Source organism: Chelon labrosus (genome assembly GCF_963514085.1).
Source record: "Chelon labrosus genome assembly, chromosome: 6".
Lineage (NCBI taxonomy): Eukaryota > Metazoa > Chordata > Actinopteri > Mugiliformes > Mugilidae > Chelon > Chelon labrosus.
This window is the reverse complement of record NC_140342.1, coordinates 10,163,433-10,187,258: the sequence shown is the minus strand read 5'-3', so window position 1 is coordinate 10,187,258 and position 23,826 is coordinate 10,163,433. Positions and strand designations below refer to the sequence as shown.

The following is a 23,826-nucleotide window of genomic DNA, read 5'->3' as shown; positions in this document are numbered from 1 at the left end:
TTTACTTATACACTGTATGCAAAAACCAGAAAAAATAAGTGTTCCTCTTCGTCATGTACGAAGGAATCTTTAATTCATTGTACTTACATCAGGTACTGGTCTCTGATCTTGCGAAGCTGCATTAGATCCGGCTTGAGGCTGTTCATCTTCTTGTCGATCTCTCTGTTATCAGACACCTGGTCTCTCAGGTCCTGCTCCAGCTTACGCTTGCTGTCATGGATCTCCTTCACTCGAGACTTCAAACGCTCCGAGTTGCTCTGGATCCTGATTTGAAAAAATTACAAATTCATGTTTGGAAATGTCTTTAAATGAGAATATACAGTTCAAATTTATCAGCTTGGTTTAATTTTATAGTTCAGTAAAATAAACTGCGTTCATCCACTGCATTTGATTTATGTCATCTTTTCACTTAAATGATTATTGAGAATCTTAAACAAATCATTGTACTTTTGAATTTCCTTTTCGTTGCCCTCGCGTTGGAATCGCTCCAAAGACTCTCTGCTGTATCGCTCCTGGGTCTCAAACTGCTCCTCAAAGATCTTGATGGTCTCATTGAAGGCTTCAACTGCTGTGCGCTTCATCTGCAGCTCCTGTGGAAAAGTAGGACAGAGACACAGATTGTGAAGTTTCATTGTATCTGAAACTGGAAACACACATATCATGTGATTTTCCTGCCCTGTTTAAACCATATCTCTGTAATCTTGTGTAAACCTCCCACAATAAATGCCGAGCTTTATGCTTCAGACTTTCATATTCATCTGATGTGTCTAAGTCATGTTACATAACTTCAATATTTAGTGTAACTTTTTTGTACCTTCAGATCCTGCTCAGATCCATGTGATGAACTGGCATTACTTACTGAACCCACTCTTAACATAATCTGTAATTTTCATATATTGCTTTGCATGCATCTTAATAACTCAATAACTTAATAACAGTTTTATATTCATAATACCGTGGCGCACATGGCCTGTGTGTGTGTGTGTGTGTGTATGCAGAAGTCATACCTGTGAGGTGCGTGTGTACTCCTCGTACAGAGAGTCATACTCGCGGCTCTTCTCCTGGTACTGCTCATGATAGACCTTCAGTTGTTCTCCCACCTCCTCTATGCTGTTCTCCTTCACCAACTGATCAAATGCAAGATGCAGATGAAAGCAAAATGAAACATTATTTATGCAGATCAAACGTACCGATGCAACATATTCACTGAACTTTATGTTTTCTCTTTTCTTCATGCACACACTGAGCTCTTTTGGATGCCATCTTTAATAACTATGAGCTGTGATGTGGTGTGAAATGCAGCTCTAGTTAGCTGACGTCTTTGAGCGAGGCCAAGGTTTAGGAAGGTTTGCCAAACGATGCAGCTATGTCACATGTATGTCACCAACCTGTTGGTATTTGGAGATGGGAAAGAGAAGCCTGGTGTCCAGCTTGGCATTGTACTGGGCCAGGGACTCGTGGCGATAGTGATTGATGAGATCCACTACAGACAGGAAGGTCAGAGGCTCTGAGAAACCGTACCGTCCGTCTCTATGATAAATCTTGATAAGCTTGTTGTTCCCTCCTTTCCTGCAGGGGGAGACAGGAGTCAAGTGAATGTGACGGGAAATATGGCCGAACATGTTGACTGTCATCTATCAAAGGCCTGGTCGGATTGAATATAACATCACATGTTCATTCCTGTAGTAAATCTGCAGTCTTTCCACATGTCGGTGTGTCTTTACCTAAGGGTGAGAGTGTACTCGCCCTCCAGTTTACTTGAGGCATCTCGAACCAGAAAGGTGCCGTCTGGAGTGTCTCGCAGTTTCTCATTCACCTCCTCTCTGCAGATACAACCACAGATTTACATTATTAACACTAAGCTCTTATTTAATTCTAATATTTTATTTGTAATAAAATAATTGTGGTAATTGTAAGTGCGCAAGGAACAAACTTTCCGGAGCAATCCTACCATTTCATAAACCTTAGGCTGATGAAAACATTCTTTATCCAACACTTCAAATAAACTAAAATATGTGTGACGGGACATAATTCATAAATTACCTGGATATTTCTCCCCAGTACCACTCGGCATCGTTCAACAGGCTGCTTGTATCCGTCATGGCTGATGGTGTCATTTTTGTCTTTGCTGGTTTTGCTGGGAGAACTTTAAAACACACAGAGACACAAATAAAACACTTAGACATGAGCATCAAAAGCATTTTATACAATTGGAGTGGCGTTCAGAATAAAATGACTTACCTGGAGGAGTGAGGTCTTGCTCTGTGGTTCTCTCTATCAGCAGCCTCTCAACAACCAAGGCAGGGAAATCCTCGTCTGAAGACAACCTGCAAAAAAATAAAAATAATAAGTTAATCAACAGCTGACACTCACATATTTAATCCAAACTTGGTGCTTAAATACCACAAAGGAATGACAAATGAAAGGTGCTTTACCCAGGGGTGGAGAGAGCTGTGCGTATCAGCAGCGGGCCGAAGACCTTTCCCAGCGTGTGTGTATCCAGGCCGTTGCTGGCCTGTGCCTGGGTGACCTTGGCCAGGTGTGTGAGGAGGTACTGCAGGGTGAGACGGTGATGGAGAGGGACGGTGGTAGAGTTCTCAAGCACCAGGCTTACCTCTCGGTCATGGCTACCAGCTACTGCTCCATCTGAAAGAGAGATTTAAACAGGCATGAAGAGGACAAACATACAAAACATAACAGCTGTCTTCAGAATCAGGAGAAACAGAAGAGTGTTTTTAATTGACGCAGAAGCTACAGCGACAGCGCAGAGCCTTAGTATTTCCGTCTGCTTCTCGGCAAAAGTTTCAGTTGCCATTGTTGAAAGTGAAGCAGGAAGTAAAAACAAAAATTAACCCGCATGGCAAAAAAGACAGCACTGACTAGCGTTAGGTGGCGTTTTTACGGAGCGAGACACAAGTATGAATGGCTGGCGTCGTCTATGTGCGTAGGTTATGGTGTCTGTATGTCCTGCAGTACTCTAAATGAGCCTTAAGTATGTTTGGTATTTCCCCCATAATTAAACTGCATGTGGTCAATATAAATAGGTCTCATATATATCTGAAATCAAATCCTTTATATTTCTAACGTGCCTCAGGGACCTCGTCCTCGCCCGACACTTCAATTCATTCTCTCAACGCCGACTTGACACTGAGTTAAATCCTAGTGCAACTCCACTAAAAGGTGCCTTTCTACGTACTAACACAACATCAGCAGAATACAGCTCATTTTGTGCACTGGTATTTAGTCTGCACTGCATCTTAATCAGTCTCTTTTTTTGCCTCTTATACACTGTCAAGTCTAAAAACCTTACCATTAAACAACACAAATAAACTTCTTTCGAGAAACTGACGGCAGTGGGGAACAATAGGAGATTTAGCACTAAATACTGTTTTAAAGGTTGTGTGAGTGCTTCTGTATAGTTGAGCCCAATAACTGTGGATCACTTCCCAAAGTACCATGTATGTTTCCAGACTGTTAAATACATTTTTTTCCAAAGTTCAAGGGATCGTTTGTTTCAGTTCATGCTAGAAACGCATGAACATCGAATTTCTCTAGACACATAATTCATTAAAGACATTGTGTAGTTGGTTTTACTTTTTCATGTTATGTTCACATGGTAAAGTATTTTGAAGTGCTGGCTTTCTAGTGTGCTGCTTTTCTTACTGTAATATTAAACTTCAAATGAATCTCCTTTGGAAGGCAGCAAATCAATGTAAGAAAAAATGGATGTCTGTTTTGGAGAGTGGCTAGATGTAATGCACAGAATCATCCCGTGGTTCATTAACAAGCCATTACTGTCAAATTCTGCTTAACAGATGAATCCCTTACCTCGTTAGAAATATTGGTGCTAAGTCTATAAAAGGAGACACTTCAAGCTCTTCCCTGTCAGATGTGACCTACCTGCTGACTGCTGAAGGACTTGCTGCTGCTGCTGCGTGACAGCAGTGTGGAGGTGAGGGTAGACACAGGCAGGGATGACAGGTGATGGGATGTCTCTCAGGTAGTGCAGGACACTCTCAGACAGATAACCTACATCCCTCTCGCTCATCTCGCCCTCTGCAACACAAAGAAGACAACATTTATAAAAAAGGAAAAATCCCTCCAGCGCAAACAATCCACTATTTTTTATTTGGGCTCGGAGTAAAGCATTCTCACTAGAGCTGAAATGGTTAGTTGATTGACTGAAAATTACTACTTTGAGTAAGTTTTCAAGCAGAAATATTCTCTTCTCAAATATCTTCACCATATATGACAATGAACTCTGCCTGTTCAAATTCCCAGATATTCAGGCCGTGGCAAATCTAAAAACAAGGCTAAAACGAAGGCAACATGAAATTTACCATCAAGGCCACATTACAGGATTACTGCTCAACTTGGTATTAAAACAATAGAATACAAAAGAAAAATATCTAGCAGAGCTGGACTGACTGAAGAACAACACTCAAGCTGAGAAAACAACACAAATATATCCTACTATAACTTTCCGGAGTCCATCTTAGCACGACATATGATCGCAAAAACAGATTAATGCAAACGCTTTGCAAAAACAACAGACTAAATTTAACTCACCAGAGCTCAGGCTGTACACTGGGCTGTCTGAACCCAGGGAGCTAGCGGTCCTATACAATGTCTTGCAGTCCAGACCTGAGAAAAAACAGCAAAGGTTCACAGAGGGGGGAAAAGAAGAACACAGAGAGATGAGGTAGAGAGCAGAAGAAGCAACAGCAGCATGTAACTCACAGAAAAGAAATGATTCATAAAATGAAATGCACATGCAAGCTCTTCACTGCAGCCAGGAGCTGAGTGTAATAAAGTGCATGACTCGTGACTTAATTTACTGCTGTGGAACATACATGATATGAAGCGAAAAGGAAAGAAAATACAATATAAATAGGACACACTCGCTATTTTCTGCTGCATAACATACAAGTCTGCGTTTGGCAAGTTTAATGTGACAAAGCACACGACTGGATATTTAATTGGGAATAACTGAGCACCAAATTTCAGTTTTGTGTTGTTTTCATTCCAGTCTCACATTCAACTACAGACCGAAGGTAATCAATCATCTGGGAGGGAGCAGGTCCTTCGAAAGTTCAAACGCAATATTTACAAGAGAGGAGCCAAGAAATGTTCCTTTTGTGTGCTCTTTACTCGGTGTAAAGTATGTGATTCATTTAGTTAGAACCAAAACCCTGCATCATGAAATTCTTCTAAGCAGATTGTTCAGACAGTGAGTTTTAATGCACCACACCACATCTTGTGAAATTGTCTCACGAAGAACAATTTTTATGATACAACTATGGAAATAACTTTGATAAATACATTTCCCAGGCTTGGAAAAAAAATTTAAAAAAAATCCTTTTAGAAATGCTCCGTCTAGACAGTTTGCAACTAGGAGGCCATTCCTAGAGACAAGCCAGTCTCTCAGGTAGTTGTGAAAACCACACCGTGCAGTCAGAGTGTGTGTGCACCCAACACTGAGACGTAATTTAATATTCCTGAGACTTTATATTATTTACATTCAGAGACAGACCTTCTAGTAGTAAATACTTAAAAATGTACATAAATAAAAAAGTTTCATTAGAAGCCAGTAATTGAATACGTAGTTTGTTCCTATCAGAAAACTGAAAAATAATAGAAATTTTTTAACTTTTAATTGCTTTTTTTTTTTTCCCCGTTTGTGCTGCTGATGTGCACTACTGTCCTGCAATCCAAAACACTAATGTAAAAGAAATTAAAGAGCCCATGAAAGTGCTAGCAAAGTGCCGTTTGATTTTGTATATTTAAGAAGCTTGAGAGGCCACCTCCCCCCCGACAGAGCCCAGTCTGCTCTGATTGGCCGGCTCCAATGGCCTGAGCAGACACCACCCATACATGTCTGAGCTGAGAGCCGAAGCCGGCAGTGCCGCTGATGGAGGAGGCACACGAAAATTTGAGAAAACGTTTAATTGGACACAGAATTAGTATACGCCTCTGAGTGCAGGATGAGTCATCAACATTTTAAAATTATTTTCCAAGGAATGACAAACTCTAAGAATACTTAAAGGACATATTTTTTTTGCCAGTGCTGGGACAGATACTGGTGCATATAGTGTTATTCTAAAGTCAGCACGTTTTTGAATTATTTTCTGCAACACATATGCAAAGCCAGAATATTATAATTAATAGACTATAGTAAACAGAATACAGGCACAAGTTATGTATTTGTCGGTGCACATGCCTATCAGTGCATATGAACTGCAACAATCAATCAACAACAGAACATAGATCCAGTTCATGCTCCTCTGTTGTGAGCAGTCTTACATGACAGTGAACTAATATTAAACAACAATAAATCATTTGAAAGACTCCCAGGAGATATATTCAAAGTATTTGTTACATTTTTTGGGTTAGGTGTGTAGGGTTTCTGAATGAGTGTGAATAAAAGAAAGAGAGAAAGAAAAATGGAAGACAGAAAAAAAAAAACTGTGAATGGAGTCCCACTGTGGTCTATTTGTTAATAACACGGTGTGAATCGGACCCACTGTGCAGAACTCTCAGTGAAAGCAGCGAGAACTGCTCTGAATAAAGGCACCATTAGAGCTCAGTGCAGAACATGTATATCGCGTCGCTATAGACGGTCTATACGTCTGGCGTGAGAGCAAGAACAGACGGCGGGAGAAAGCGAGAGAGACAGACAACAGATGAACACGTTGGCTGGCTGACATGGATATACCTCTCTTCTCTATGGCTTGGATCAGGCTGACGAGGGCCGGGGGAGCCGTCTCTGGTGGTGTGAACTGCTCGCTCAGGTCCGGCAGAGAAACAGCTGAAACAACAACACAAATCTCAGTTACACTGCTGCACTGTCAAGCCCACTGTTAACTAGGAGCAGTTGGAGATATAGAGCGGGTACAGTGTTGAGAGTGTCTATAAAAGCTGGGAGGAACACCATAAAAAGTTTGACTTTAGTATCTCTTTCACAAGCACGTCTGTTTCACTAAAGCACTGGGGTATGTACGTCTCTGCATTTGTAGTAGATGAAAATTAACTCCTCAAATGAACAAGAACAAAGAGAAAAGATTGAGTCTAGATGATGAGACACAAAAACCAGGATAATTTATTTAATCTACAAAAGAAAGAAAAGAGGTTTATTCAGGAGTGAAAATAAAAGGGCCCAAAAAAACGGACTGTGGATGGCAAAAAAAAAAAACTTTATCTACTTTACAACTCCCCATAGACTAAATCAAACATCTTTTCAGTTGGAGAGAAAGAGGAAAGGAGAAAGCAAGAGAGAAAAAAAGAGGGATCCCATTTCCCTCCGTCCCTACCCTCCCTCCCTTTTTTTCCCCCCTCTTTTCTTTTCTACCCTCTCGCTTTCTCTCCTCCCCTCTACTCCGTCCTGCTCGGTGTTTCGCCTTAGCTCTTTGCGTGAGTGGAGCACAATAAAGGATTTAATCAAAACTCCTGAACAAGCAAAAGCCCTGTGGCAGTGTGCCAGGCCCGGCCCGGTGAGGACAGGCAGTGCCTCCTATTCGGCTCCAGAACAGGGCTGTGTGCTGGGGCCCGGGGGAGGAGGGGTGGGGGCGAGGGGTGGTGGTGGGGGGGGTAACACCGGGAGTAGGGAGGGCCCGGCCTGGCCAGGGCTTGGCAGTAGGCTCCTGTTCCTGGCACGGCTCGGCTAAACCGCTGCTGATTATTAATTTGGGGAGTTCAGACAAGAAACGCCGCGTCAGCACATTCCACCCCCTCGCTCTCTCTCTCTCCCTCTCTCTCTCTCTGCTTCTCAGTTTCTCTGGATGTCTCTCGGCCTTGTTCTCTCTCTCTCTCTCTCCCCCTCCCTCTCTCTTTTTGCCTACTTGGTCTTAGTGGACTCTCTCTTCTATTCCGTCTTTTTCTTTCGCCCTCTTTAGACCGCTTTTATTTAACTTTTTATTTGATTCCTCTCTTTTTCTTTTTTCTCCCTGCCTTTGTGCCTTTCTCTCCGTCTCCATGTCCGCTGGTAAAATGTGGAGACTTTGCCTGGAAGCGTCTCCAGTTTTCTAGCAGGAAACACGCAGACCTGTCCTTCTCCCACCACAGTATCAGCTTCTGCGAGCATGCAATGTAGTTTTTACAAACTTAAACACTTTGTCACTGCCTCTCAAAACAACCCACGAGCCTTTTCTGACCGGACTCTCCTATTGGCCGAGCAACACAGTCTGCGTTTTACAAAAACATTTGTATGCCTGTTCAGCCACTAAGCACAAAACTGCTGAGGAACAGAGTGTGCTTGTGATTAAACGAGTCAAGTGTTGGGACCGACTGTTGTTGGGAAATACGATGCAAAAAGTGTTTCCCCCTAGCCCCGGTGCTGAAGCCAAACACAGGCAAAGTAAGGCTGCGATGGCAGGATCACGAGTAGACGAAACACAATACGGGAGGTCCAGTTTGAGCAATGGGTCTGAGACAAGATGTAACAACTGGTATATGACGCCACAGTTTCATCTTTAAAATGATCACCAGGCAAACGGCATCATTTAAGTCACAGAATAATCCATGAACATAAGCTAATCAGTAACAGAGTGGAGCAAATATCAAATTGTGTTTTTTTCCCCTCAATATTTTGAGTGAGTGTTGGACCATTGTTGTCTTTCAGGTGTGTCCCACACTGGTCCCATAAGTCAGACCCCTGTTGTAGGATTTCAGGTGACTGAGCATGTGACAAAAAGCAACCAAACAATGAAGTCTCGTTTTCCCATCTTTGTCTCATCTCAACTTTACAATATGTGATTATTTTTCAAAATGACGAGGATTTTTGGAAAAAGAAACTATGGACAAACTGGTCAGTATGATTTAGCATTCACTTCTGTGTAATGGCTTGTAGCTCCTCCTAGCCACTCCTGACTCTTCTGCATGATGAATGCAAACCGGTCCTGAATCATGCTAATCAGTTGGTCTACAGCTCATTTATTTTAAATGATCATGTTATTTGAATGTCTACGGCTTTGTAGCAACGTCACGCTGCATATAAGAGCCATAACTCAAACTGCCACTAGTGATCTGTGTCAAACAAATACAATTTTTAGTTCGTAACGCTGAACCGCATAACATCTTTAGATACTTTACTTAACGTATGGAAATAACTTTGATAAATACAGATACTGCAAAATGCAACTGCTATTTCTTTAGAAAGTAGAATGTATCAATTATTCAGTACAAGAGAGCAAAAGCCAGTCCTCATGAAACTCATAAGGAATGAAGTTTAGGTGAACTTGAGGCAATAAAACAGAGGAGTCAATACAAATATAGGCTATAAAACCAAAAAAGATTGGGAGGGGAGTGGGAAAAACTGCAAATCTTTTCCCTCTTGCGAAAAGCAGGAGTTTTCTCTGGGTTTCAGAAAGGTTTTGGAAAAGAGAGATAAACAACAACACAACAGCAACTCCTAAGTCTCTTGGAAGCACTTCTTTAGCAGCGAGCCATATGACTTCACACGACAGAACATAGAGAACACGCAAGTCTAGTTTTTGCATGCTTTCACTGCAAGGGATTTTTACAGACATGATCTCATGACTGTGTCTCTCAGCATCTCCTTAGTGCAGCTTTCATAAAGACATCACAGTGAGAAAATCATGAGATTTGTCAGTTAAAACCTATGACGTCATGTGCATCCACATACAGAGCTGACAATGTAAACATCAGATGAAATACCCTGTATTTGGGTGTTAGCCCTGATTCAGTCACTCAGCAGACAGGCAAAACTAGAGCAGATGAAGCAAAGCTATGTGAAGCTAAATATTTGCTGTGTATCTTCTCCATCAGTATGATTATGTAACGTGTAGCTGGCTCCGCTGCATTCTCCCTTTTAGAGCCGTGTGTCAGAAACTGAAGCTTCACCATGCAAAGAGATGCGGCAAGAATTCATTCACTGGACCTTCACAGTCCAATTAAACCTCGGGAATTTCCTAATGTCAACTCCAACACTTTGTGCCGATTTCATGTAAATGTCTTTTTGTGCCACTCCAATAAATTATTATTTACTGGCTATGTGGTAATAACTTTGGCAGGATGGAGTAATACACGCCATTTATATATCCATTGTACACTGACAACAAAATAATATGAAAAAACTATCAAGAGTTTGCATGTTCTCCCTGTGTCTGCGTGGGTTCTCTCCAGGTACTCTGGCTAGGTTAATTGGGGATTCCAAATTGGCCGTAGGTGTGCATGTGAGTGTGAATGGTTGTCTGTCTCTCCGTGTTAGCCCTGTGATAGACTGGCGACCTGTCCAGGGTGTACCCCGCCTCTCGCCCGATGACAGCTGGGATAGGCTCCAGCAGACCCCGCGACCCTTAACAGGAATAAACGGTTACAGAAGATGAATGAATGAATAAAAACTACTATTTTCAAGAATGAACTGTTAATTCATTTTGACAGTAGTCAACACTTTTCTATTAAAGTGGAATTAAACATCCCACTGCAGTGTAAAGTAATTGGTTTCCATTATCTTCCCAGGTGAACATCAGTAAATAAAATATACCAAACAAACACTCCTCTGTGGATATTAAAGCACATAAAAGTTTATATTTCTGCTAAAATGTTCTTCTTCTGCTAAATTATCTGCTTTATTTCACCAGATGCAACTCTTGGTTCGGCTCTTTTTCTTAACACACTTTAACATTTAAGACTAGACTGGAAATAAATTTGCTTGTTCAACAAATGGGGATAAAATTTGCCGACATTTTGAACCATGTCAGTGACTCCGTGAATGTGTTTCTTATGTGTGGTGGTGACAAGGCCAGTTGGCGTCTGGCTCACTGATGGTGTGTAACAGTGTGTATGTTGCTGGTCAGGTTTCACTGCTACATGTCTTCACTGCATCCCAACTATGTAGACAGGCAATGCATCATGACCGGGCACACCGTCCATTCCTCTGTCACAGCCCACTTCAAAGCTACACGTGTTCGAGCGAGCCCCTGCAACCACGACAAACACAAGAAGGCTACAGGCACTACTGAGAAGAGATATGAAGGCAGAGATGTGAGTTAGGAGTCGGCTGATTGAGACGTATTTCATACAACGTGACTAAAGATTTTTAAGGACATGGTCAAAAAGAGTAAATACAGATCGAGACCATGTAGTCAGGTACTAAAAGAAAGTTGACATCATCACTGGAAAAGGCCCAGCCTCTCTTAAGTGCACCATGAAAAACATTTCCATCTTTCCCTAAATGTCAATATGTGCTTGTTATTTAATACAAAAATAAATTTTCCATTTTGTGTAAAAAATAGCCCGCACCAGTGTTCCTTAGGGTGCTCCCTCTTCCACTTACACAGTATCCATAAACACAACAGCTCTGTCCAAGTGTTTTCTAAAGTGAAAGCCGAGGAAATAAGTAAAACTGTTTATGAAGATGGACGAACCCTCTGTGAAGCTCAACGTGGATGGCACCAGTCGTTGCTATCCTGGCAGGGCCTGAACGCCGACTTGCTAATCCCAATCCAAAAATGGTCAAAAAGGGAGAGCGTGAGTGGAGCTGAGGCAGGAGGGTGACGCCTAGCTGGACAGACAGGGACTTGTGACATCACTAGCCTGTCAGTGAAAGTGACCACGCCCTTAATTGTGCAGAAATTGGAAGTCTTAATACAATTTAAACAACCGAGTTATATAAAGATGTACAATCCATGAAGGTGACATGAATTTTGAGTTTTGTGACAAACAAGCTCGTCTCTGCAGTAAAGTTGTGAATTTAAACTAAAACCAGCTCGTAGGTACCCCGTCTACCCACCCGCGACCTTCCAGAGGAAAAGCGGTTACAGAAAATGAATAAATTAATGTTTTAATATATGGGTAAATACACTGTGTCTTCCGACTATAAAAACTGTACGTTGTCATCTATGAGGAGTCGCCGTTCTTCAATCATGCTGAGCAATAAACGGCGTCTGGCTCTCCCACCTTTCAACGTCTGACTCGTTCCCTAACCTACATGTACACTCCCTTCATGCAATAAGTTTCAAGAGATCTTAGCTTCTTCTTTAAGGTTGCTCTCCAAAAAAAATGAATTCTTTACACAGCTTCTTCAATCAGCTCTTCTAGTCGTTTATGCGTTGTCTATTTCAGCGACTTGTGTCGTCCCAGTTTTGCCATTGGACACAGTCAGCTAATCCTCGGTAAGCAGCTTCACGTGCTGCCCCGAGACTTAAAAACATAAATTACCTTTTCATTTGTTTTCATTTAAATTACTATTACCAGGAAAATCTCAGAGTCAGCTACGATTACTTAAATTATATAATTTAGTAGAAACAAACGGGGCTCGTGATATCATTTCACTCCTGCCTACAGTTAGCAACTCTGTTTCTGCTTTGCTAAAGCCATTAATCTTTCAGTTAGACAATTTCACACCCAAATGAGTTCTCATTTACTGCTCTGGCACCAAACACATACTCCAGAAAATAAAATCTTGTATAGCTCTGCAGACTGTACATGCTAAATTCACTTAACTACAGGAGAATATATCAACCGTCAGCAGAGAAACTAAATGCAGCTGGTTCCTATATGTGCAGTTGGATTGGGTGGCCTTGGCTTACACTGTAGCCCTTATCTCCCTCCCTTTTCAGCCTCTCCATAACTTTCCCATTCTCTTCCTCCACTGTCTCAACCCCCCTCCCACCCTTCTCCATGGGTTCTTTGAAAGTGTTTTCCTGGTAAGGCGCAGGGAGAGTGAGCGGAGGCCTCTCCTTTCTGAGAACTGGCTTCGCTAACATGGTTTATAGCTGCCCAGAGACAGTATCAGACGTGTATGTGAATCAGGGAGAGGAGCTGCAGAAAGGGAGGGAGGGAGGACGGGAGAGGGGGATGGGGGGAGCCGGGGGGGTGAGAGAAGGAGGGCGAAGGGAGGAGTTTGCAAAAATGCCAAGCCATGGTTCACTTCAGCAGGCAGTTAAAGTGAGGCCAGGGAGAGGAGATAGAGAAAGGAGGGAAAGGGGGGGAAAAAATCTCTCTGGGTTTGGAGACTTGTTTCTGCTGCAAGTTGAGAAATGTTTTACATCCATATCTTCGAGACTTGTCAAGAGACATACACCCGCATCTGTAACTGTGCATGCAGCAGATAGCCAAGTAGAAGATATGATAATGTGATGCAGAATCTCTTCGACATGTAATATTCACTGAAACAAAACCCATCCAAGAGCTGCACAACACATTCGCAAGAGTGCAGCTCAACTGAAGCCTCATTCTTCATCCAAATACTAAATATGACGCCATCTGCTCACCCAGAACGCTACCATTGTGATGCCATTTTGACAAGAAGAAAACCTGAGCCATTTGCATCATTTGGCCAACAAGAAATGGGTTTTTGCATTTCACTCACTATTGGGTCAGGTTTTTACATGTACTTAAGATGTCGACATCCTCAATAACTCAATTTGTTGAATGCAAATAAGAAACTGGGCTCGTTCTCATGTGTGAAAGTAAGGTTTTAAAAGTAAGGTTTCTAATAAAGAAAACAGATGGTTTTTGCAACATCACTTTCAGTTTCTAGTGACAGCATTACACTTCATATCAAGACATTTTTTGCGGCAGTGTGAAAAACAGTAGTAATGAGAACAAGAAAAACTCTCATCACACTGGTCCTCACTGTACACGCATCAATCAAAAGGCTATAATAAAAAACAAACGGCAAAAAACAGCTCTGACGCATGCATATAAAGGTGAGCCAGAAGGTCTAACGTCAACGGCTAGCTGATACATACGTTCGGTGTCTGCGTAAAATGATATAACTCCAGCAGGTGGCAGTAGTCTGTATCCGTCATTCAAAACGAGAAACGGAAAGAGACAAGCTTGGTATGGCTTATCGGTCATACAGAGCTGGCCTCCCCTGAATTATGCTGTTCGGTGGCTAGTTAACATTTTATTTATTCTATGTGATCATGTCATTATGAAAATATTCATAGATCTTCATAAGAGTTGCCAAGTTACTACAGTGGATATAATTTTTTATTTTTTTTCCACAAATAAAGCCAATTACAAAAGTTGTGCCTTCTCAAACAGTGGTTTATAAAAATGAATAATTGCCAAGTTTCTTGAAGTCAGTTAGTAGTAACCAATAAATTGTCATGACAATATGAACAACAACTTACTATACACACAAAAAAAAAAAAAAAATGTGACAGAATCCACACTTTCCTGTAGAGTTGTGTGGATGCGGAGTGTCTTAATTAATGCTTTGGAACATATCTGCCAAAAAACAACCAGGAAATCATTTTTTTTATTTTTATTTCCCTGACTCACGCTGTTCCATCTTCTCATTCATGCGCTAGCTTGTTCGACCACTGCTGCTCTCTCTCCCTCTCAGCTCAAGTCCTTTTTTTCCTTCACATCTTTTTAAAACTGCGTCACAAAGTCGACAGTAAAGTCAAACTTTACTTTTAACTTTGAGCTTTGTGTGAGAAAAAAAAAAAAAAAAGCGCCCTTCATTCACAATTAGTATTTTAAACATAGCCCAATCTTATGATGAGCCGTGCATTCACCGCATTTGGCCACAGATTAGATGAAGCCACCGCAAGCCGTCAGATACCCTCAGATTAATCCGTGTCACTTTGGTCGCCCTGTTTGGTTAGCTAGCACGATGGCTGAGGAGGAGAGAAGAGCGAGGAAAATGTCCACACGACTTAAGTTTATTTTTTTTATCTTTCACAAGTTATATTGTCCTTATATTGTGCAGACCCAGATTAAAACTGTAACTTGGTCGACCTTTCAAACTACCAAACTGAGATACTGGAGCTTGAAGCCAAATGTTACCAACTCTGTGAGCAGTGACCGGGCTGCAGAAACAATAGCTCTATTCACACAACGACCAGGACCTCTGTTCCCTAAGAGAAATAAAGATGATATTTGTAAAGTTAGACATGACCATTTCTAATCTACAATGCACTCTTGGTGATAAGCCAGCGGGTCGTTCCTACAGCCTCTGCCCAGACTCCCCCTCACCTCCCCTCCCTCTCTTGGTTTCACTCAGTTCTTCTGCTCCTGTCTCTCCAAATCACAGACACAAACGCCTGCTGCCCAACTGGTTTGTCTCACTGTCTGTCAAAAAACAAGGATACTGTTGTCCTCTTCACCTTCCTCTGCTGGAGAACGTCCTGTGCTTATTCACTAATACATCTCCTCCACTCTCGATCCTTTATCATACCAATTGAATGAGGGGGAAAAAAATCATTCGATAATAGTTCTGGAGACATTTGTGCTCCAGTCACAATATTTCCTTTTTCAGGACGTTCAGGAAAAAAAATTGCTGAGAAATAAAATCAAACTAATGAATGTGAATGAGGCCCAGTGTACTTTGTTGTGCACAATGAATAGCCAATTGGCTAAAGCAGAGGTAATTCAGAGTTCACAGCCTACGTGCTCAGAGTGGTACTTAGGCCATCTGCCATAAAAAAAGCAGAGTGGAATGACAGAGAATAAGGCTTTTGACAGGATAGGAATGTATGGTTTCATGTGGAGACTGATATAAAAACTTTTATTTATCTATTTTGGCTCTCTGCACATTTTCTCTCTGGCATCCCACACAGGGAAGCAATAAATTAACCAGCTGAAGCCAAAAGTAAGGGAGTGCAAATGAGGAGAAAATGATGGAAATCTTGGGAGTGTGGAGGAACCTCGGTAACAAATCAAAGTTTTACTTGCGGCTGAGCTTGCTAAGGTAGACAAACTCATGCCAAGAGTGTGTTGCAGTTGGACGCTGTTGCAGCTGAAAGCAGATTTGTACCATAATGAATAAATTTCAGTATATTATTAAAAGTCAAGGGAGTGAAGAGGAGTGTGACAGAACAGAGCACGTATCTGTGAGTAAAAAATGGCACCGTATTCCTTGAACTGTTGAATTGAACTCGTCATTTGCACAAAATACAAACACCCCCATAGTCTTTCTCAAAAGGTCAGTAAACTAGTTCAACTTCAACTAAGTACAAAACAGGCTCCTGATATCTTTAACTTGGGCCCTCCTTTACAAATACTTGAGGGGGTCAATAAGACGTCACAGCAAAGGAGAGGCAGGCATTTTTGTGCAGATAAGCCCAGATGCAGAGACACATGTTAATGTGAAAGCGGCCACACAGACGGAGAGAATCAATGCCAGACCTGTAGAGTCCGGTAAGTAGATGGATTAGCCCTTTATTATTTGGCACAGAGTTTGGTAGCGGCGCTTCCAAAGAGGTAAGGCTTATGACGTGTTTAAAGTATAGATTAAGGGGTCAGCTGGAGGTCACTGCCAAATGTGAGAGCCTTATCAATACTGGCCCCCAGGGTGGTTTACAGCAGAACATCAACTCCATCAAAACGCCACAGATAAAAGCTGAGCACGCAATACATTTGTCATCCAGCTTTCATAAAAGGTGGCATAACGTAAGATAAGTAAACTAATATGTGACTACTTTCTGAAAGGACTCTTTCTACACACTTCAGGCGTACGTCCAAAACAAAAGTGAGCAGAGCAATATCTGACGCATGCACAACTTAAATAAAAAAACTGAAGTTAACTTATTAGCTGATGAGAAATGGGAACAACGAAAGAAGTCCAAAGAAAATGTAATGATAATCTATAAATGAACCGTTACTGTACATTTGTCAAACTTAACTCAACTACCATTTATAATATTTTAACTTTAAAGCGTAACGTGGCTTTTAAATTGACGCCTTAATCAAACTTTTTGGACTGACCGTTCTAAAGCACTGCCGGACAAAACATGCATCAGACTATAATATATATGTAGACGCCCCTACCTTGAGACAACTCTGTTGAGGGAGCAGCAGGGAGCGGTCGCTGGGACCTTGGTTGACTGGATGGGAGTGCCATCTTGATGGGCCCAACGTACACAACATACGTCCCAGGGAAATCGCCCCTCTGCTTGGTGCGTTCGTTGTACCCGAGGAGCCAGCCCAGCCGCTCGGGGTGCTCCACACAGCCCTCCTGGTAGCTCTCCATGGACATTAGAGAGGCCTTGCTGACCGTCAGAACATCTCCAGGTTGTAGGTCCAAGTCGTCTTCTTGGTCCTTGGTAAATGTGTAGAGGGCACGGTACTGGAAACCTTCCGCCGCCATTTTGTTGCAGAGGCAAAAATTAAAATGGCCACCGAACAGAGGATTAGATGATGCGGCCCGAGTCCCACAGTAACAACAGGGTTCGGCTAGACAGAAATCCTCCTCGGAAACCAAACTGGCTGTTGAGTCACTAGAGTCTGGTGTGGGTATAGTGGCTTAGTGGGTCACGGGGATGAGGGAAGGAGGGGAAGTCATCCGAAGCTTAGGAGCATTTTTAAAAGTTGATAAGGTAGTGTTTTGCTGCAGTTACGTCTGCGGTGGCAGCGGATTCAGACCTGACCGGTGTTGGTGGACTGGTACACTTTCCTCAGCTTGATACCCCGGTTGAGCCAGATGATGGAGCAGAGGGAGAGCGTTGGCAACATGCTCTTTGAAGCAGCAAAAACCGGCTGGCTGGGTGCCACTGGAGCAGCCTGGTAAAAGATTTTGTCAGTCGAGGGCCCCCGCGTCGTCGGCTCTCTACGGTCAAATCGAGTGGTCTGATTGGAGGAGGCAGAGTGGGAAGGTCTTTAATCCTCTTCAGTTAGCCCAGATCTCCCACATGTTCTGGAAAGGAATTACGGCCGACCTGCACGACATAAAAAAAAATAAAATAAAATAAGGCGAGAGAAACGAAGATCCGAAGTTATTTTCAAAAATGTGAATAATAAAAACACAAAACCGTCAAAAAATATGAATGAATCGTCATTAAATGTCGATTCTATTCGATTAGTAGCCATAACTACTATAGCAGAACACATCTAAGTGAAACGAAGCTTAAAGCGGTGCATGAAAATGGCGAACTGCGACAGCTCGATGCATTTGTGCAGCGTTCGGTTAGGACAGAGAGATCGGATGATGCTGCTGCGTCATAACCAACAGCAGACTGGGTCCCTGGACAGGAGCCTCCATTCCCTCCACTCTACATTCACACACTCACAGCCTTAACTGACGCATCACAGTTTCCACAGGAACAAGAAGTTTCACTGTGAAATAAACGTCCCTTGAACTTACACAACAGCATGCACGATAAACAAAACCCGAAAACGAGGGGTTCGCAGAACGAGCATGAAGAGGTGCACCTCGGCTGTAGAGCAACGAGAATTTTCTAAAACATGCAGACTCCTTTGCAACAGTTCCCTCTGCGTAGGAGAGAAAAGAGGCAGCTCTGTGCTACTTTAGAAATATTTTCGACTTCATTCTGCTTCGGAATAGCTAAATCATACTGTACCAAGTCTGTTCCAGGTGAGAATACTGAATGTACAATCAACTGAGCAATCAAGAGACTGGCCCAATATCACAGACCACCACTGAAATATAAAACCACACTCCTTCTTGTCCACATCATATAATCAATTTACAGAAAAAAGGTCAATGCATGGATACGTAGGGAATTATATCTGACAAAGTTGAATGCAAGGCCCGATAAAATGCTGCGCAATTTATACCGCATAACAGCTACAGAACAGTTTCAAGATTTTCAACTTCAGAGGTTATATCAAACCAAATTCACTAAATCCACCAAATACTCAATTTAAAAAAAAAAAAAAATCCATATTTATGGATTCACTACTTTATAATATCCACTGCAAAATATGTGTCTTCTGGGCCATCTAAAATTTGAGCGGGCAAAAAATTAAAACTGCTGCTAAGTTAAATTTTAAAATGGCAACTATGCTGAGAGATGAGACGGGCAGGGAGGAGGAGAGAGATTACGCTTTCCAGATTAAGTACGACATCTGTGGTCTGTGGACCAACCAAGGACAATGGTCTTATTAACCTCTCTGGACAGGATGAAAGGATGTCACTGAGGAAGACAGGCAGGTAGAGACAGAAGGTGAAAGATGCAGAAAGCTGGATGGAAGTTTTATCCTGGTATGCCGATACGAATGTATTTGGGGCAATTTCCCAAAACGTCTAGATCCAAATAACCATAGGCCTGGCTTGCGAGGCCCGACGTTGTGCTATCATTGCATAAAATGTTCATAAACGGACAAGGTTTTGAGTCATGCATTGCAAACGTTTTAATACATATAGGTGGAAGCATAAATGAAAACCTGAATCTCCGGTTCGCATCTTTGAATGCTAAAGTGCATGCTTTTGAACCTTAGTCTAGATTATCCTCTCTCCCCCCTCGACATTCCGAAAGCGAACGCACATTCGCTGCAAAGCTTCGTGAATGAGGATGTCATCTTTTTTAAAAAGGTATAAGAGTTATTGTGATAACAGGATGCGGCAGAGTGTAAAACTCACCCCACTTTTGGTTCAGAGAGAAGCCGGACAGGCTCAGCCAGACTCTCGGTCCAACATCCTTCGAGTCGAGAAGCAAGAGGTGCCAGGCTAGACACGTGGCACTGGCATACCCAACCACAGCCCGCAATCCTCACACCACCATAACCCCCCCACCCAACACTAAATTCCCCTCCCCTCCTCTCTCCACCTGCTCTTCACCCCCCAAACACACACAGAGTCCTGCCTCTAACTGACCCCCCCCCCCCACCCCCTCCGTCGCCAGCCAGCGAAAAAGTCCAGCCGTTTTTCCAGTTGCCATGTTTTATTTGTTTATAGTCAGAGCACTGGCGCAGGAACGAAGAAAAAACAAGACGAAAACTAAGCGGACGAAAAAGCAGTGCGCAGGGAGCGCTCGGATTCAGTAGTCCCCTTTTGCAGTTTAGTTCCAGACAAGAAAAAGTCACACGAGGTGAGAGAGGAGTCATCTCTGTTACAGTCCTGGTCAGATAGTGTTGGAGGAGCTCACAGTTGAGCACAGCAGCAGCAGCTGGCAAGCTCAGCGTCAGTGGATCCATTCCTTTTATAAGACTTAGCATTCAGAGCGACAGAAAGCAGTGAAAAAACAGAGACTGAGAGACGCGCACTTTGCTATCAGCAGAGTCCAAACGGCTGAGGGAGACCACAGAAAAATAATTAATGAATGGGCAGCAAGTAACTCACTGTTGCTAGAGAGAGGGAAAGCTAATCCCGCGCTCTGATTGGCTGCTGCTCCGGCCATGTGCTCACCAGTCACCAGAGAAGCCGGGCAAATCAAGGAAATGTTCTAATATTAGAAAATGTATCTAGGCAGTGATAAAACATCTGACACAAACAACTCAGCCTTTTCCAACTCACTTGACTGTTTTTATCTCTGCGACCAGGTTGAACTCACATAATATTTAAAGAAATTGAATTCAAATGAAATAAAAGTAGCCCAGTGTAAGGATGTAAAACATAACATGAAAAAACTCAAGGCTGTGTGCGATTGGAGAGAGCTCAGTGAGTCATGTTAAAGTCGTGCAATGGGACGAAAGGAGATGATGCCTGAGTGGATGGCGTGATAAAGGCAGTGATGCTATGCAAAAAGAAGAACATAGATGGTATGTTTACAAAAGAAGATGAAGACAAAAGTGATGACATTTAGAAAACACTTAAAGACGCGTGAGATGTGACCCTACTCCCAGCCACTATAACTCATTATTTTATTTTTTATTTCACAGATTCACAGATAATGATTGATTTTATTTGTGGAGTAAAGACCTAGTTTGAAGTCAGCCTGACATTTAGTGTATCACCTCCTGTCTGCAGACATCAAATGAATCTTTATGTGTTTAGTCAGCCAGTGCAGCTCTGACCTGTTCGGTATATACTAGTGTGCATAATAAAAATGCCAAGTAAGCTATTAAGCTGAAACTATTAGCTGACAAACCATTATTTATTGCGCAGAAAACGAAGCTGCAAGTGTTAAACAGATTTGATAAGAACTACTTTATATTCTATGCGCTTGAATGCAAACACTTCCAGCTTTTCTCCGTTTATTATCAGTGTAACCGTTATGCAATATTTAATGAATGTGACACATTCATAAATAACCCTGTCTTTTCGATCAGAGGTTCTGCAGGATGCTAGGATGTTACAGATACTCCTACTTGTCCAACATTGTTACTTGCCCGTGCTTTCTCTCTTGCGTGTCCCTGGGGCATTTGGGGCTACTGTGGTGATGTGGATTTTTCTAAATAGAATAATAGTAGAATATAGCAATCAAATATCCACTGCTGAGCATTTCTATGATGTACATATATGCAACTTCATGTTAGGAGTGTGAGAATACAACCTTTTATCACTGTTGCATGTAATTTAATGAACTGATAGAAACATGCAGGGTGTCAGACTAAATTTGTTTTAACTTCTATATCATTCTTAAGCAAAAATGCAAATTTAGTACATTTCCTTTGACTGGTTTGGAGCAAATAAACTAGGCTGCATAGTTCATCAGAAGGGGGTAGTAAAGGCTTCATTACGTATGTCTGCAATAACAGAGTAGAAGAAGAAGAGAACCAAAAAAATAAATAAATAAACGAGGTAGGAGAAGATGAAATCATTCGGCCTGGCAATTTACAGCAATGGTCCTCCGACAACGACGGGTGCCGTTCGTCCGCACCGACAGCTAGCCACGTCAGCTTTACGTTCACCATGTCAGGACTTATTTGGTGTTCAATTTCCCATTAAGCGCATTCAAAGGCAAAAACCATCGAGGTTCAAAGAGAGTGTAAAAACTTTGTTTTAATAAACTTACCATGCAATACTTCAAAATGCACATCAAAATACGTAAACACGCGTTTCTGCAAGTTTCTAAATTGTCTCAAACCTAGTTTTCCTGATATATACACAGATACTGATATACCTGCACCAAGCTCCAGTGTCATCCACAACCATATATCACCCATGGCAATTTATCAGCATAGCTCCATATCCAGTAATAGAGAGATGAAACTCGAAATATATCAAAAAAAAAAAAAGAAAAAGTAAAATATACAGTATATACCGATTAATCTGGTCTTGTCAATCCATCAGCCAGCTATCAACTACCAATGCAGGTCAGAAGGTTTCCCTCTACACCTGAGGGTGCACTGAACTTCTTTTACCAAGCCACCTCATCAATCATGACTTCCTTTGAGTTCAAACAACAGTCACATCTATGTAGGTCAATGTCAGTGTAGATGAACCTACAACTGGAGGGGAGTTTGGACGGGAAGCCTTATTTTAAAAAAGATTTTTTCAAAAAGAGCTGAGGAGTTGATGAGTTTAAGTGTATAACCTTAGTATGTACATAAAGAATAACAAGGATACAGACTGCTCTATGTGTCAGATACCGTCTTTCCATTTTCCCTAAGCGAATTTCATTAAGATAATAGCACAGCATAAAAATCCAAACATTAATGTGCACAGTCATTTCTAAGTTTGTGTGTATGTGTTGGCTCTTTACGGCCCGGCTGGGGAAGAACTGACTACAGAGCCACCATGCATGCAGACTGGCCTCAGGCCATCTGTCCACATGGATCTGAAAAATCTGCTGCGCCACAGGCAGCGGGGACGGGCCAACAACACTGGAGCTTGTGAGGACTTATTTTTCAGCCTAAAATGGGGGTCTAGGCCATTTCATGATTTCAGTTATGTTCACCTGAATTCTATCTGTCCTTAATGAAGCTGAAAAACCCACTTTGCTAAACAGAAACATCTGCTAGATTATGGAGCACAGAGACGGCACTGTTCTGAAAAGTCAGCTACGCCACAAGGCTCCACGGTTGAAGAGGACTCGATGTATTTATCAGAAGACACAAGATGCAGACAATTTATCGCCATAAAAGCTTGTAATACAACCTTAAGACCATGTGGCTATGCTGTTGGAATTAAACATTATCAGAGCAACAAAGAACATAATCTGATAAACCCACAGTTTGCACTTGAGAACACCACAAAGCCTTTTACAGCATAGCTGACGTGCAGTAAGTGGTTCCTGATCTGCATACTTTTCCTTTCACTCAGATGATTGCCTGCAATTCTGCCTACAACGCTTGATCAGTATTGGCAGTTACACCAGTCTACGCATTGATAAGATACCACGTTTTTCCAGTTACACTGCTGGAAATCAACTATTTTTCGGCGCTCTAAAAACAGCACTTGCCAGTGGCAGCACAATGTAACGCCTACGATTGCAGCGCAGTGAAGAAGAATGGATTTCTGGTGGTGTAATGTTAGCGGAAGAAACATCTCAAGGTCCTTCATAACTCTTTTACCTGAACACGTGTAAGAAACATACAGCTGTGTATTTTATGGCTGTCTATTTTACAGTCTGATACATCAAAGATTATTTATGATACGCATGTTGTTCCTGGATTGTAGTACAAAGCGGACAGTAAGTCATTGACGCACAACTAATAAGCCACATCCAGTGCAGAAGTTTAAAAAAAAAAGTGTATTTCTGATCTGTGTCCAGTAAGTTGTGTTCAGGAGGGAGGCGGTTTAAGACTTCAAAGAGGCTCATTTATGCCCCGGGGTAGTTAGAAAACCATATTTTTATTAGTGAACAGATGTTTAGGTATGAATCACAGCCGAGAGCATGCTGCACTTCCACTGGAGCAGTGACTAAACTGTCCTTAAAGCCGTACTGTGCTGCTATTTTGATCAAATAACACCATTTCAGTTTAACTGGGTCCCCACGCTGAAGGACATAAAACAAAAATAACCACAGCTACACCGCGTCTGCTGGAACTCAAAGTCAGCTTACGTTTTCTTCAAGCTCTCAGAGAGGTGACACTTGGCATTTTGAGAGGCTCGGCTACTTTTTTTGCTTTTAAATAAAACAGGCCCTGCGAGACACTCGGAACATTTTAAGACATTTACGAAGAAGAAGAAGAAGGAGGAAGGCTTTGCCACAAGTCATGCTTGTGATAAAGCAGCATAATGGGGGATTGACATTTGGTTGCATAATGCTGGATTCAGTAATTACAAGT

At 42.1% G+C, this 23,826-nt stretch overlaps 1 protein-coding gene across 1 annotated transcript in view; it reads right to left on the bottom strand.

Annotated features, from left to right (window-relative positions):
- The window catches only part of pik3r2 (phosphoinositide-3-kinase, regulatory subunit 2 (beta)), a 33,543-nt gene that overhangs the window by 8,566 nt on the left and 1,151 nt on the right, over positions 1–23,826 (bottom strand). Inside the window, exons 2-13 of the mRNA XM_084546584.1 lie at positions 16,744–17,630; positions 6,716–6,808; positions 4,570–4,644; positions 3,901–4,056; positions 2,436–2,646; positions 2,242–2,327; positions 2,044–2,146; positions 1,725–1,823; positions 1,389–1,569; positions 1,008–1,127; positions 448–590; positions 88–264 (exon numbers count right to left, since the gene is read on the bottom strand). Coding sequence (XP_084402710.1) covers positions 88–264; positions 448–590; positions 1,008–1,127; positions 1,389–1,569; positions 1,725–1,823; positions 2,044–2,146; positions 2,242–2,327; positions 2,436–2,646; positions 3,901–4,056; positions 4,570–4,644; positions 6,716–6,808; positions 16,744–17,062 — 1,763 coding nt within the window. The 5' untranslated portion in view covers positions 17,063–17,630. The remainder of the gene's footprint in view (positions 1–87; positions 265–447; positions 591–1,007; positions 1,128–1,388; positions 1,570–1,724; positions 1,824–2,043; positions 2,147–2,241; positions 2,328–2,435; positions 2,647–3,900; positions 4,057–4,569; positions 4,645–6,715; positions 6,809–16,743; positions 17,631–23,826) is intronic.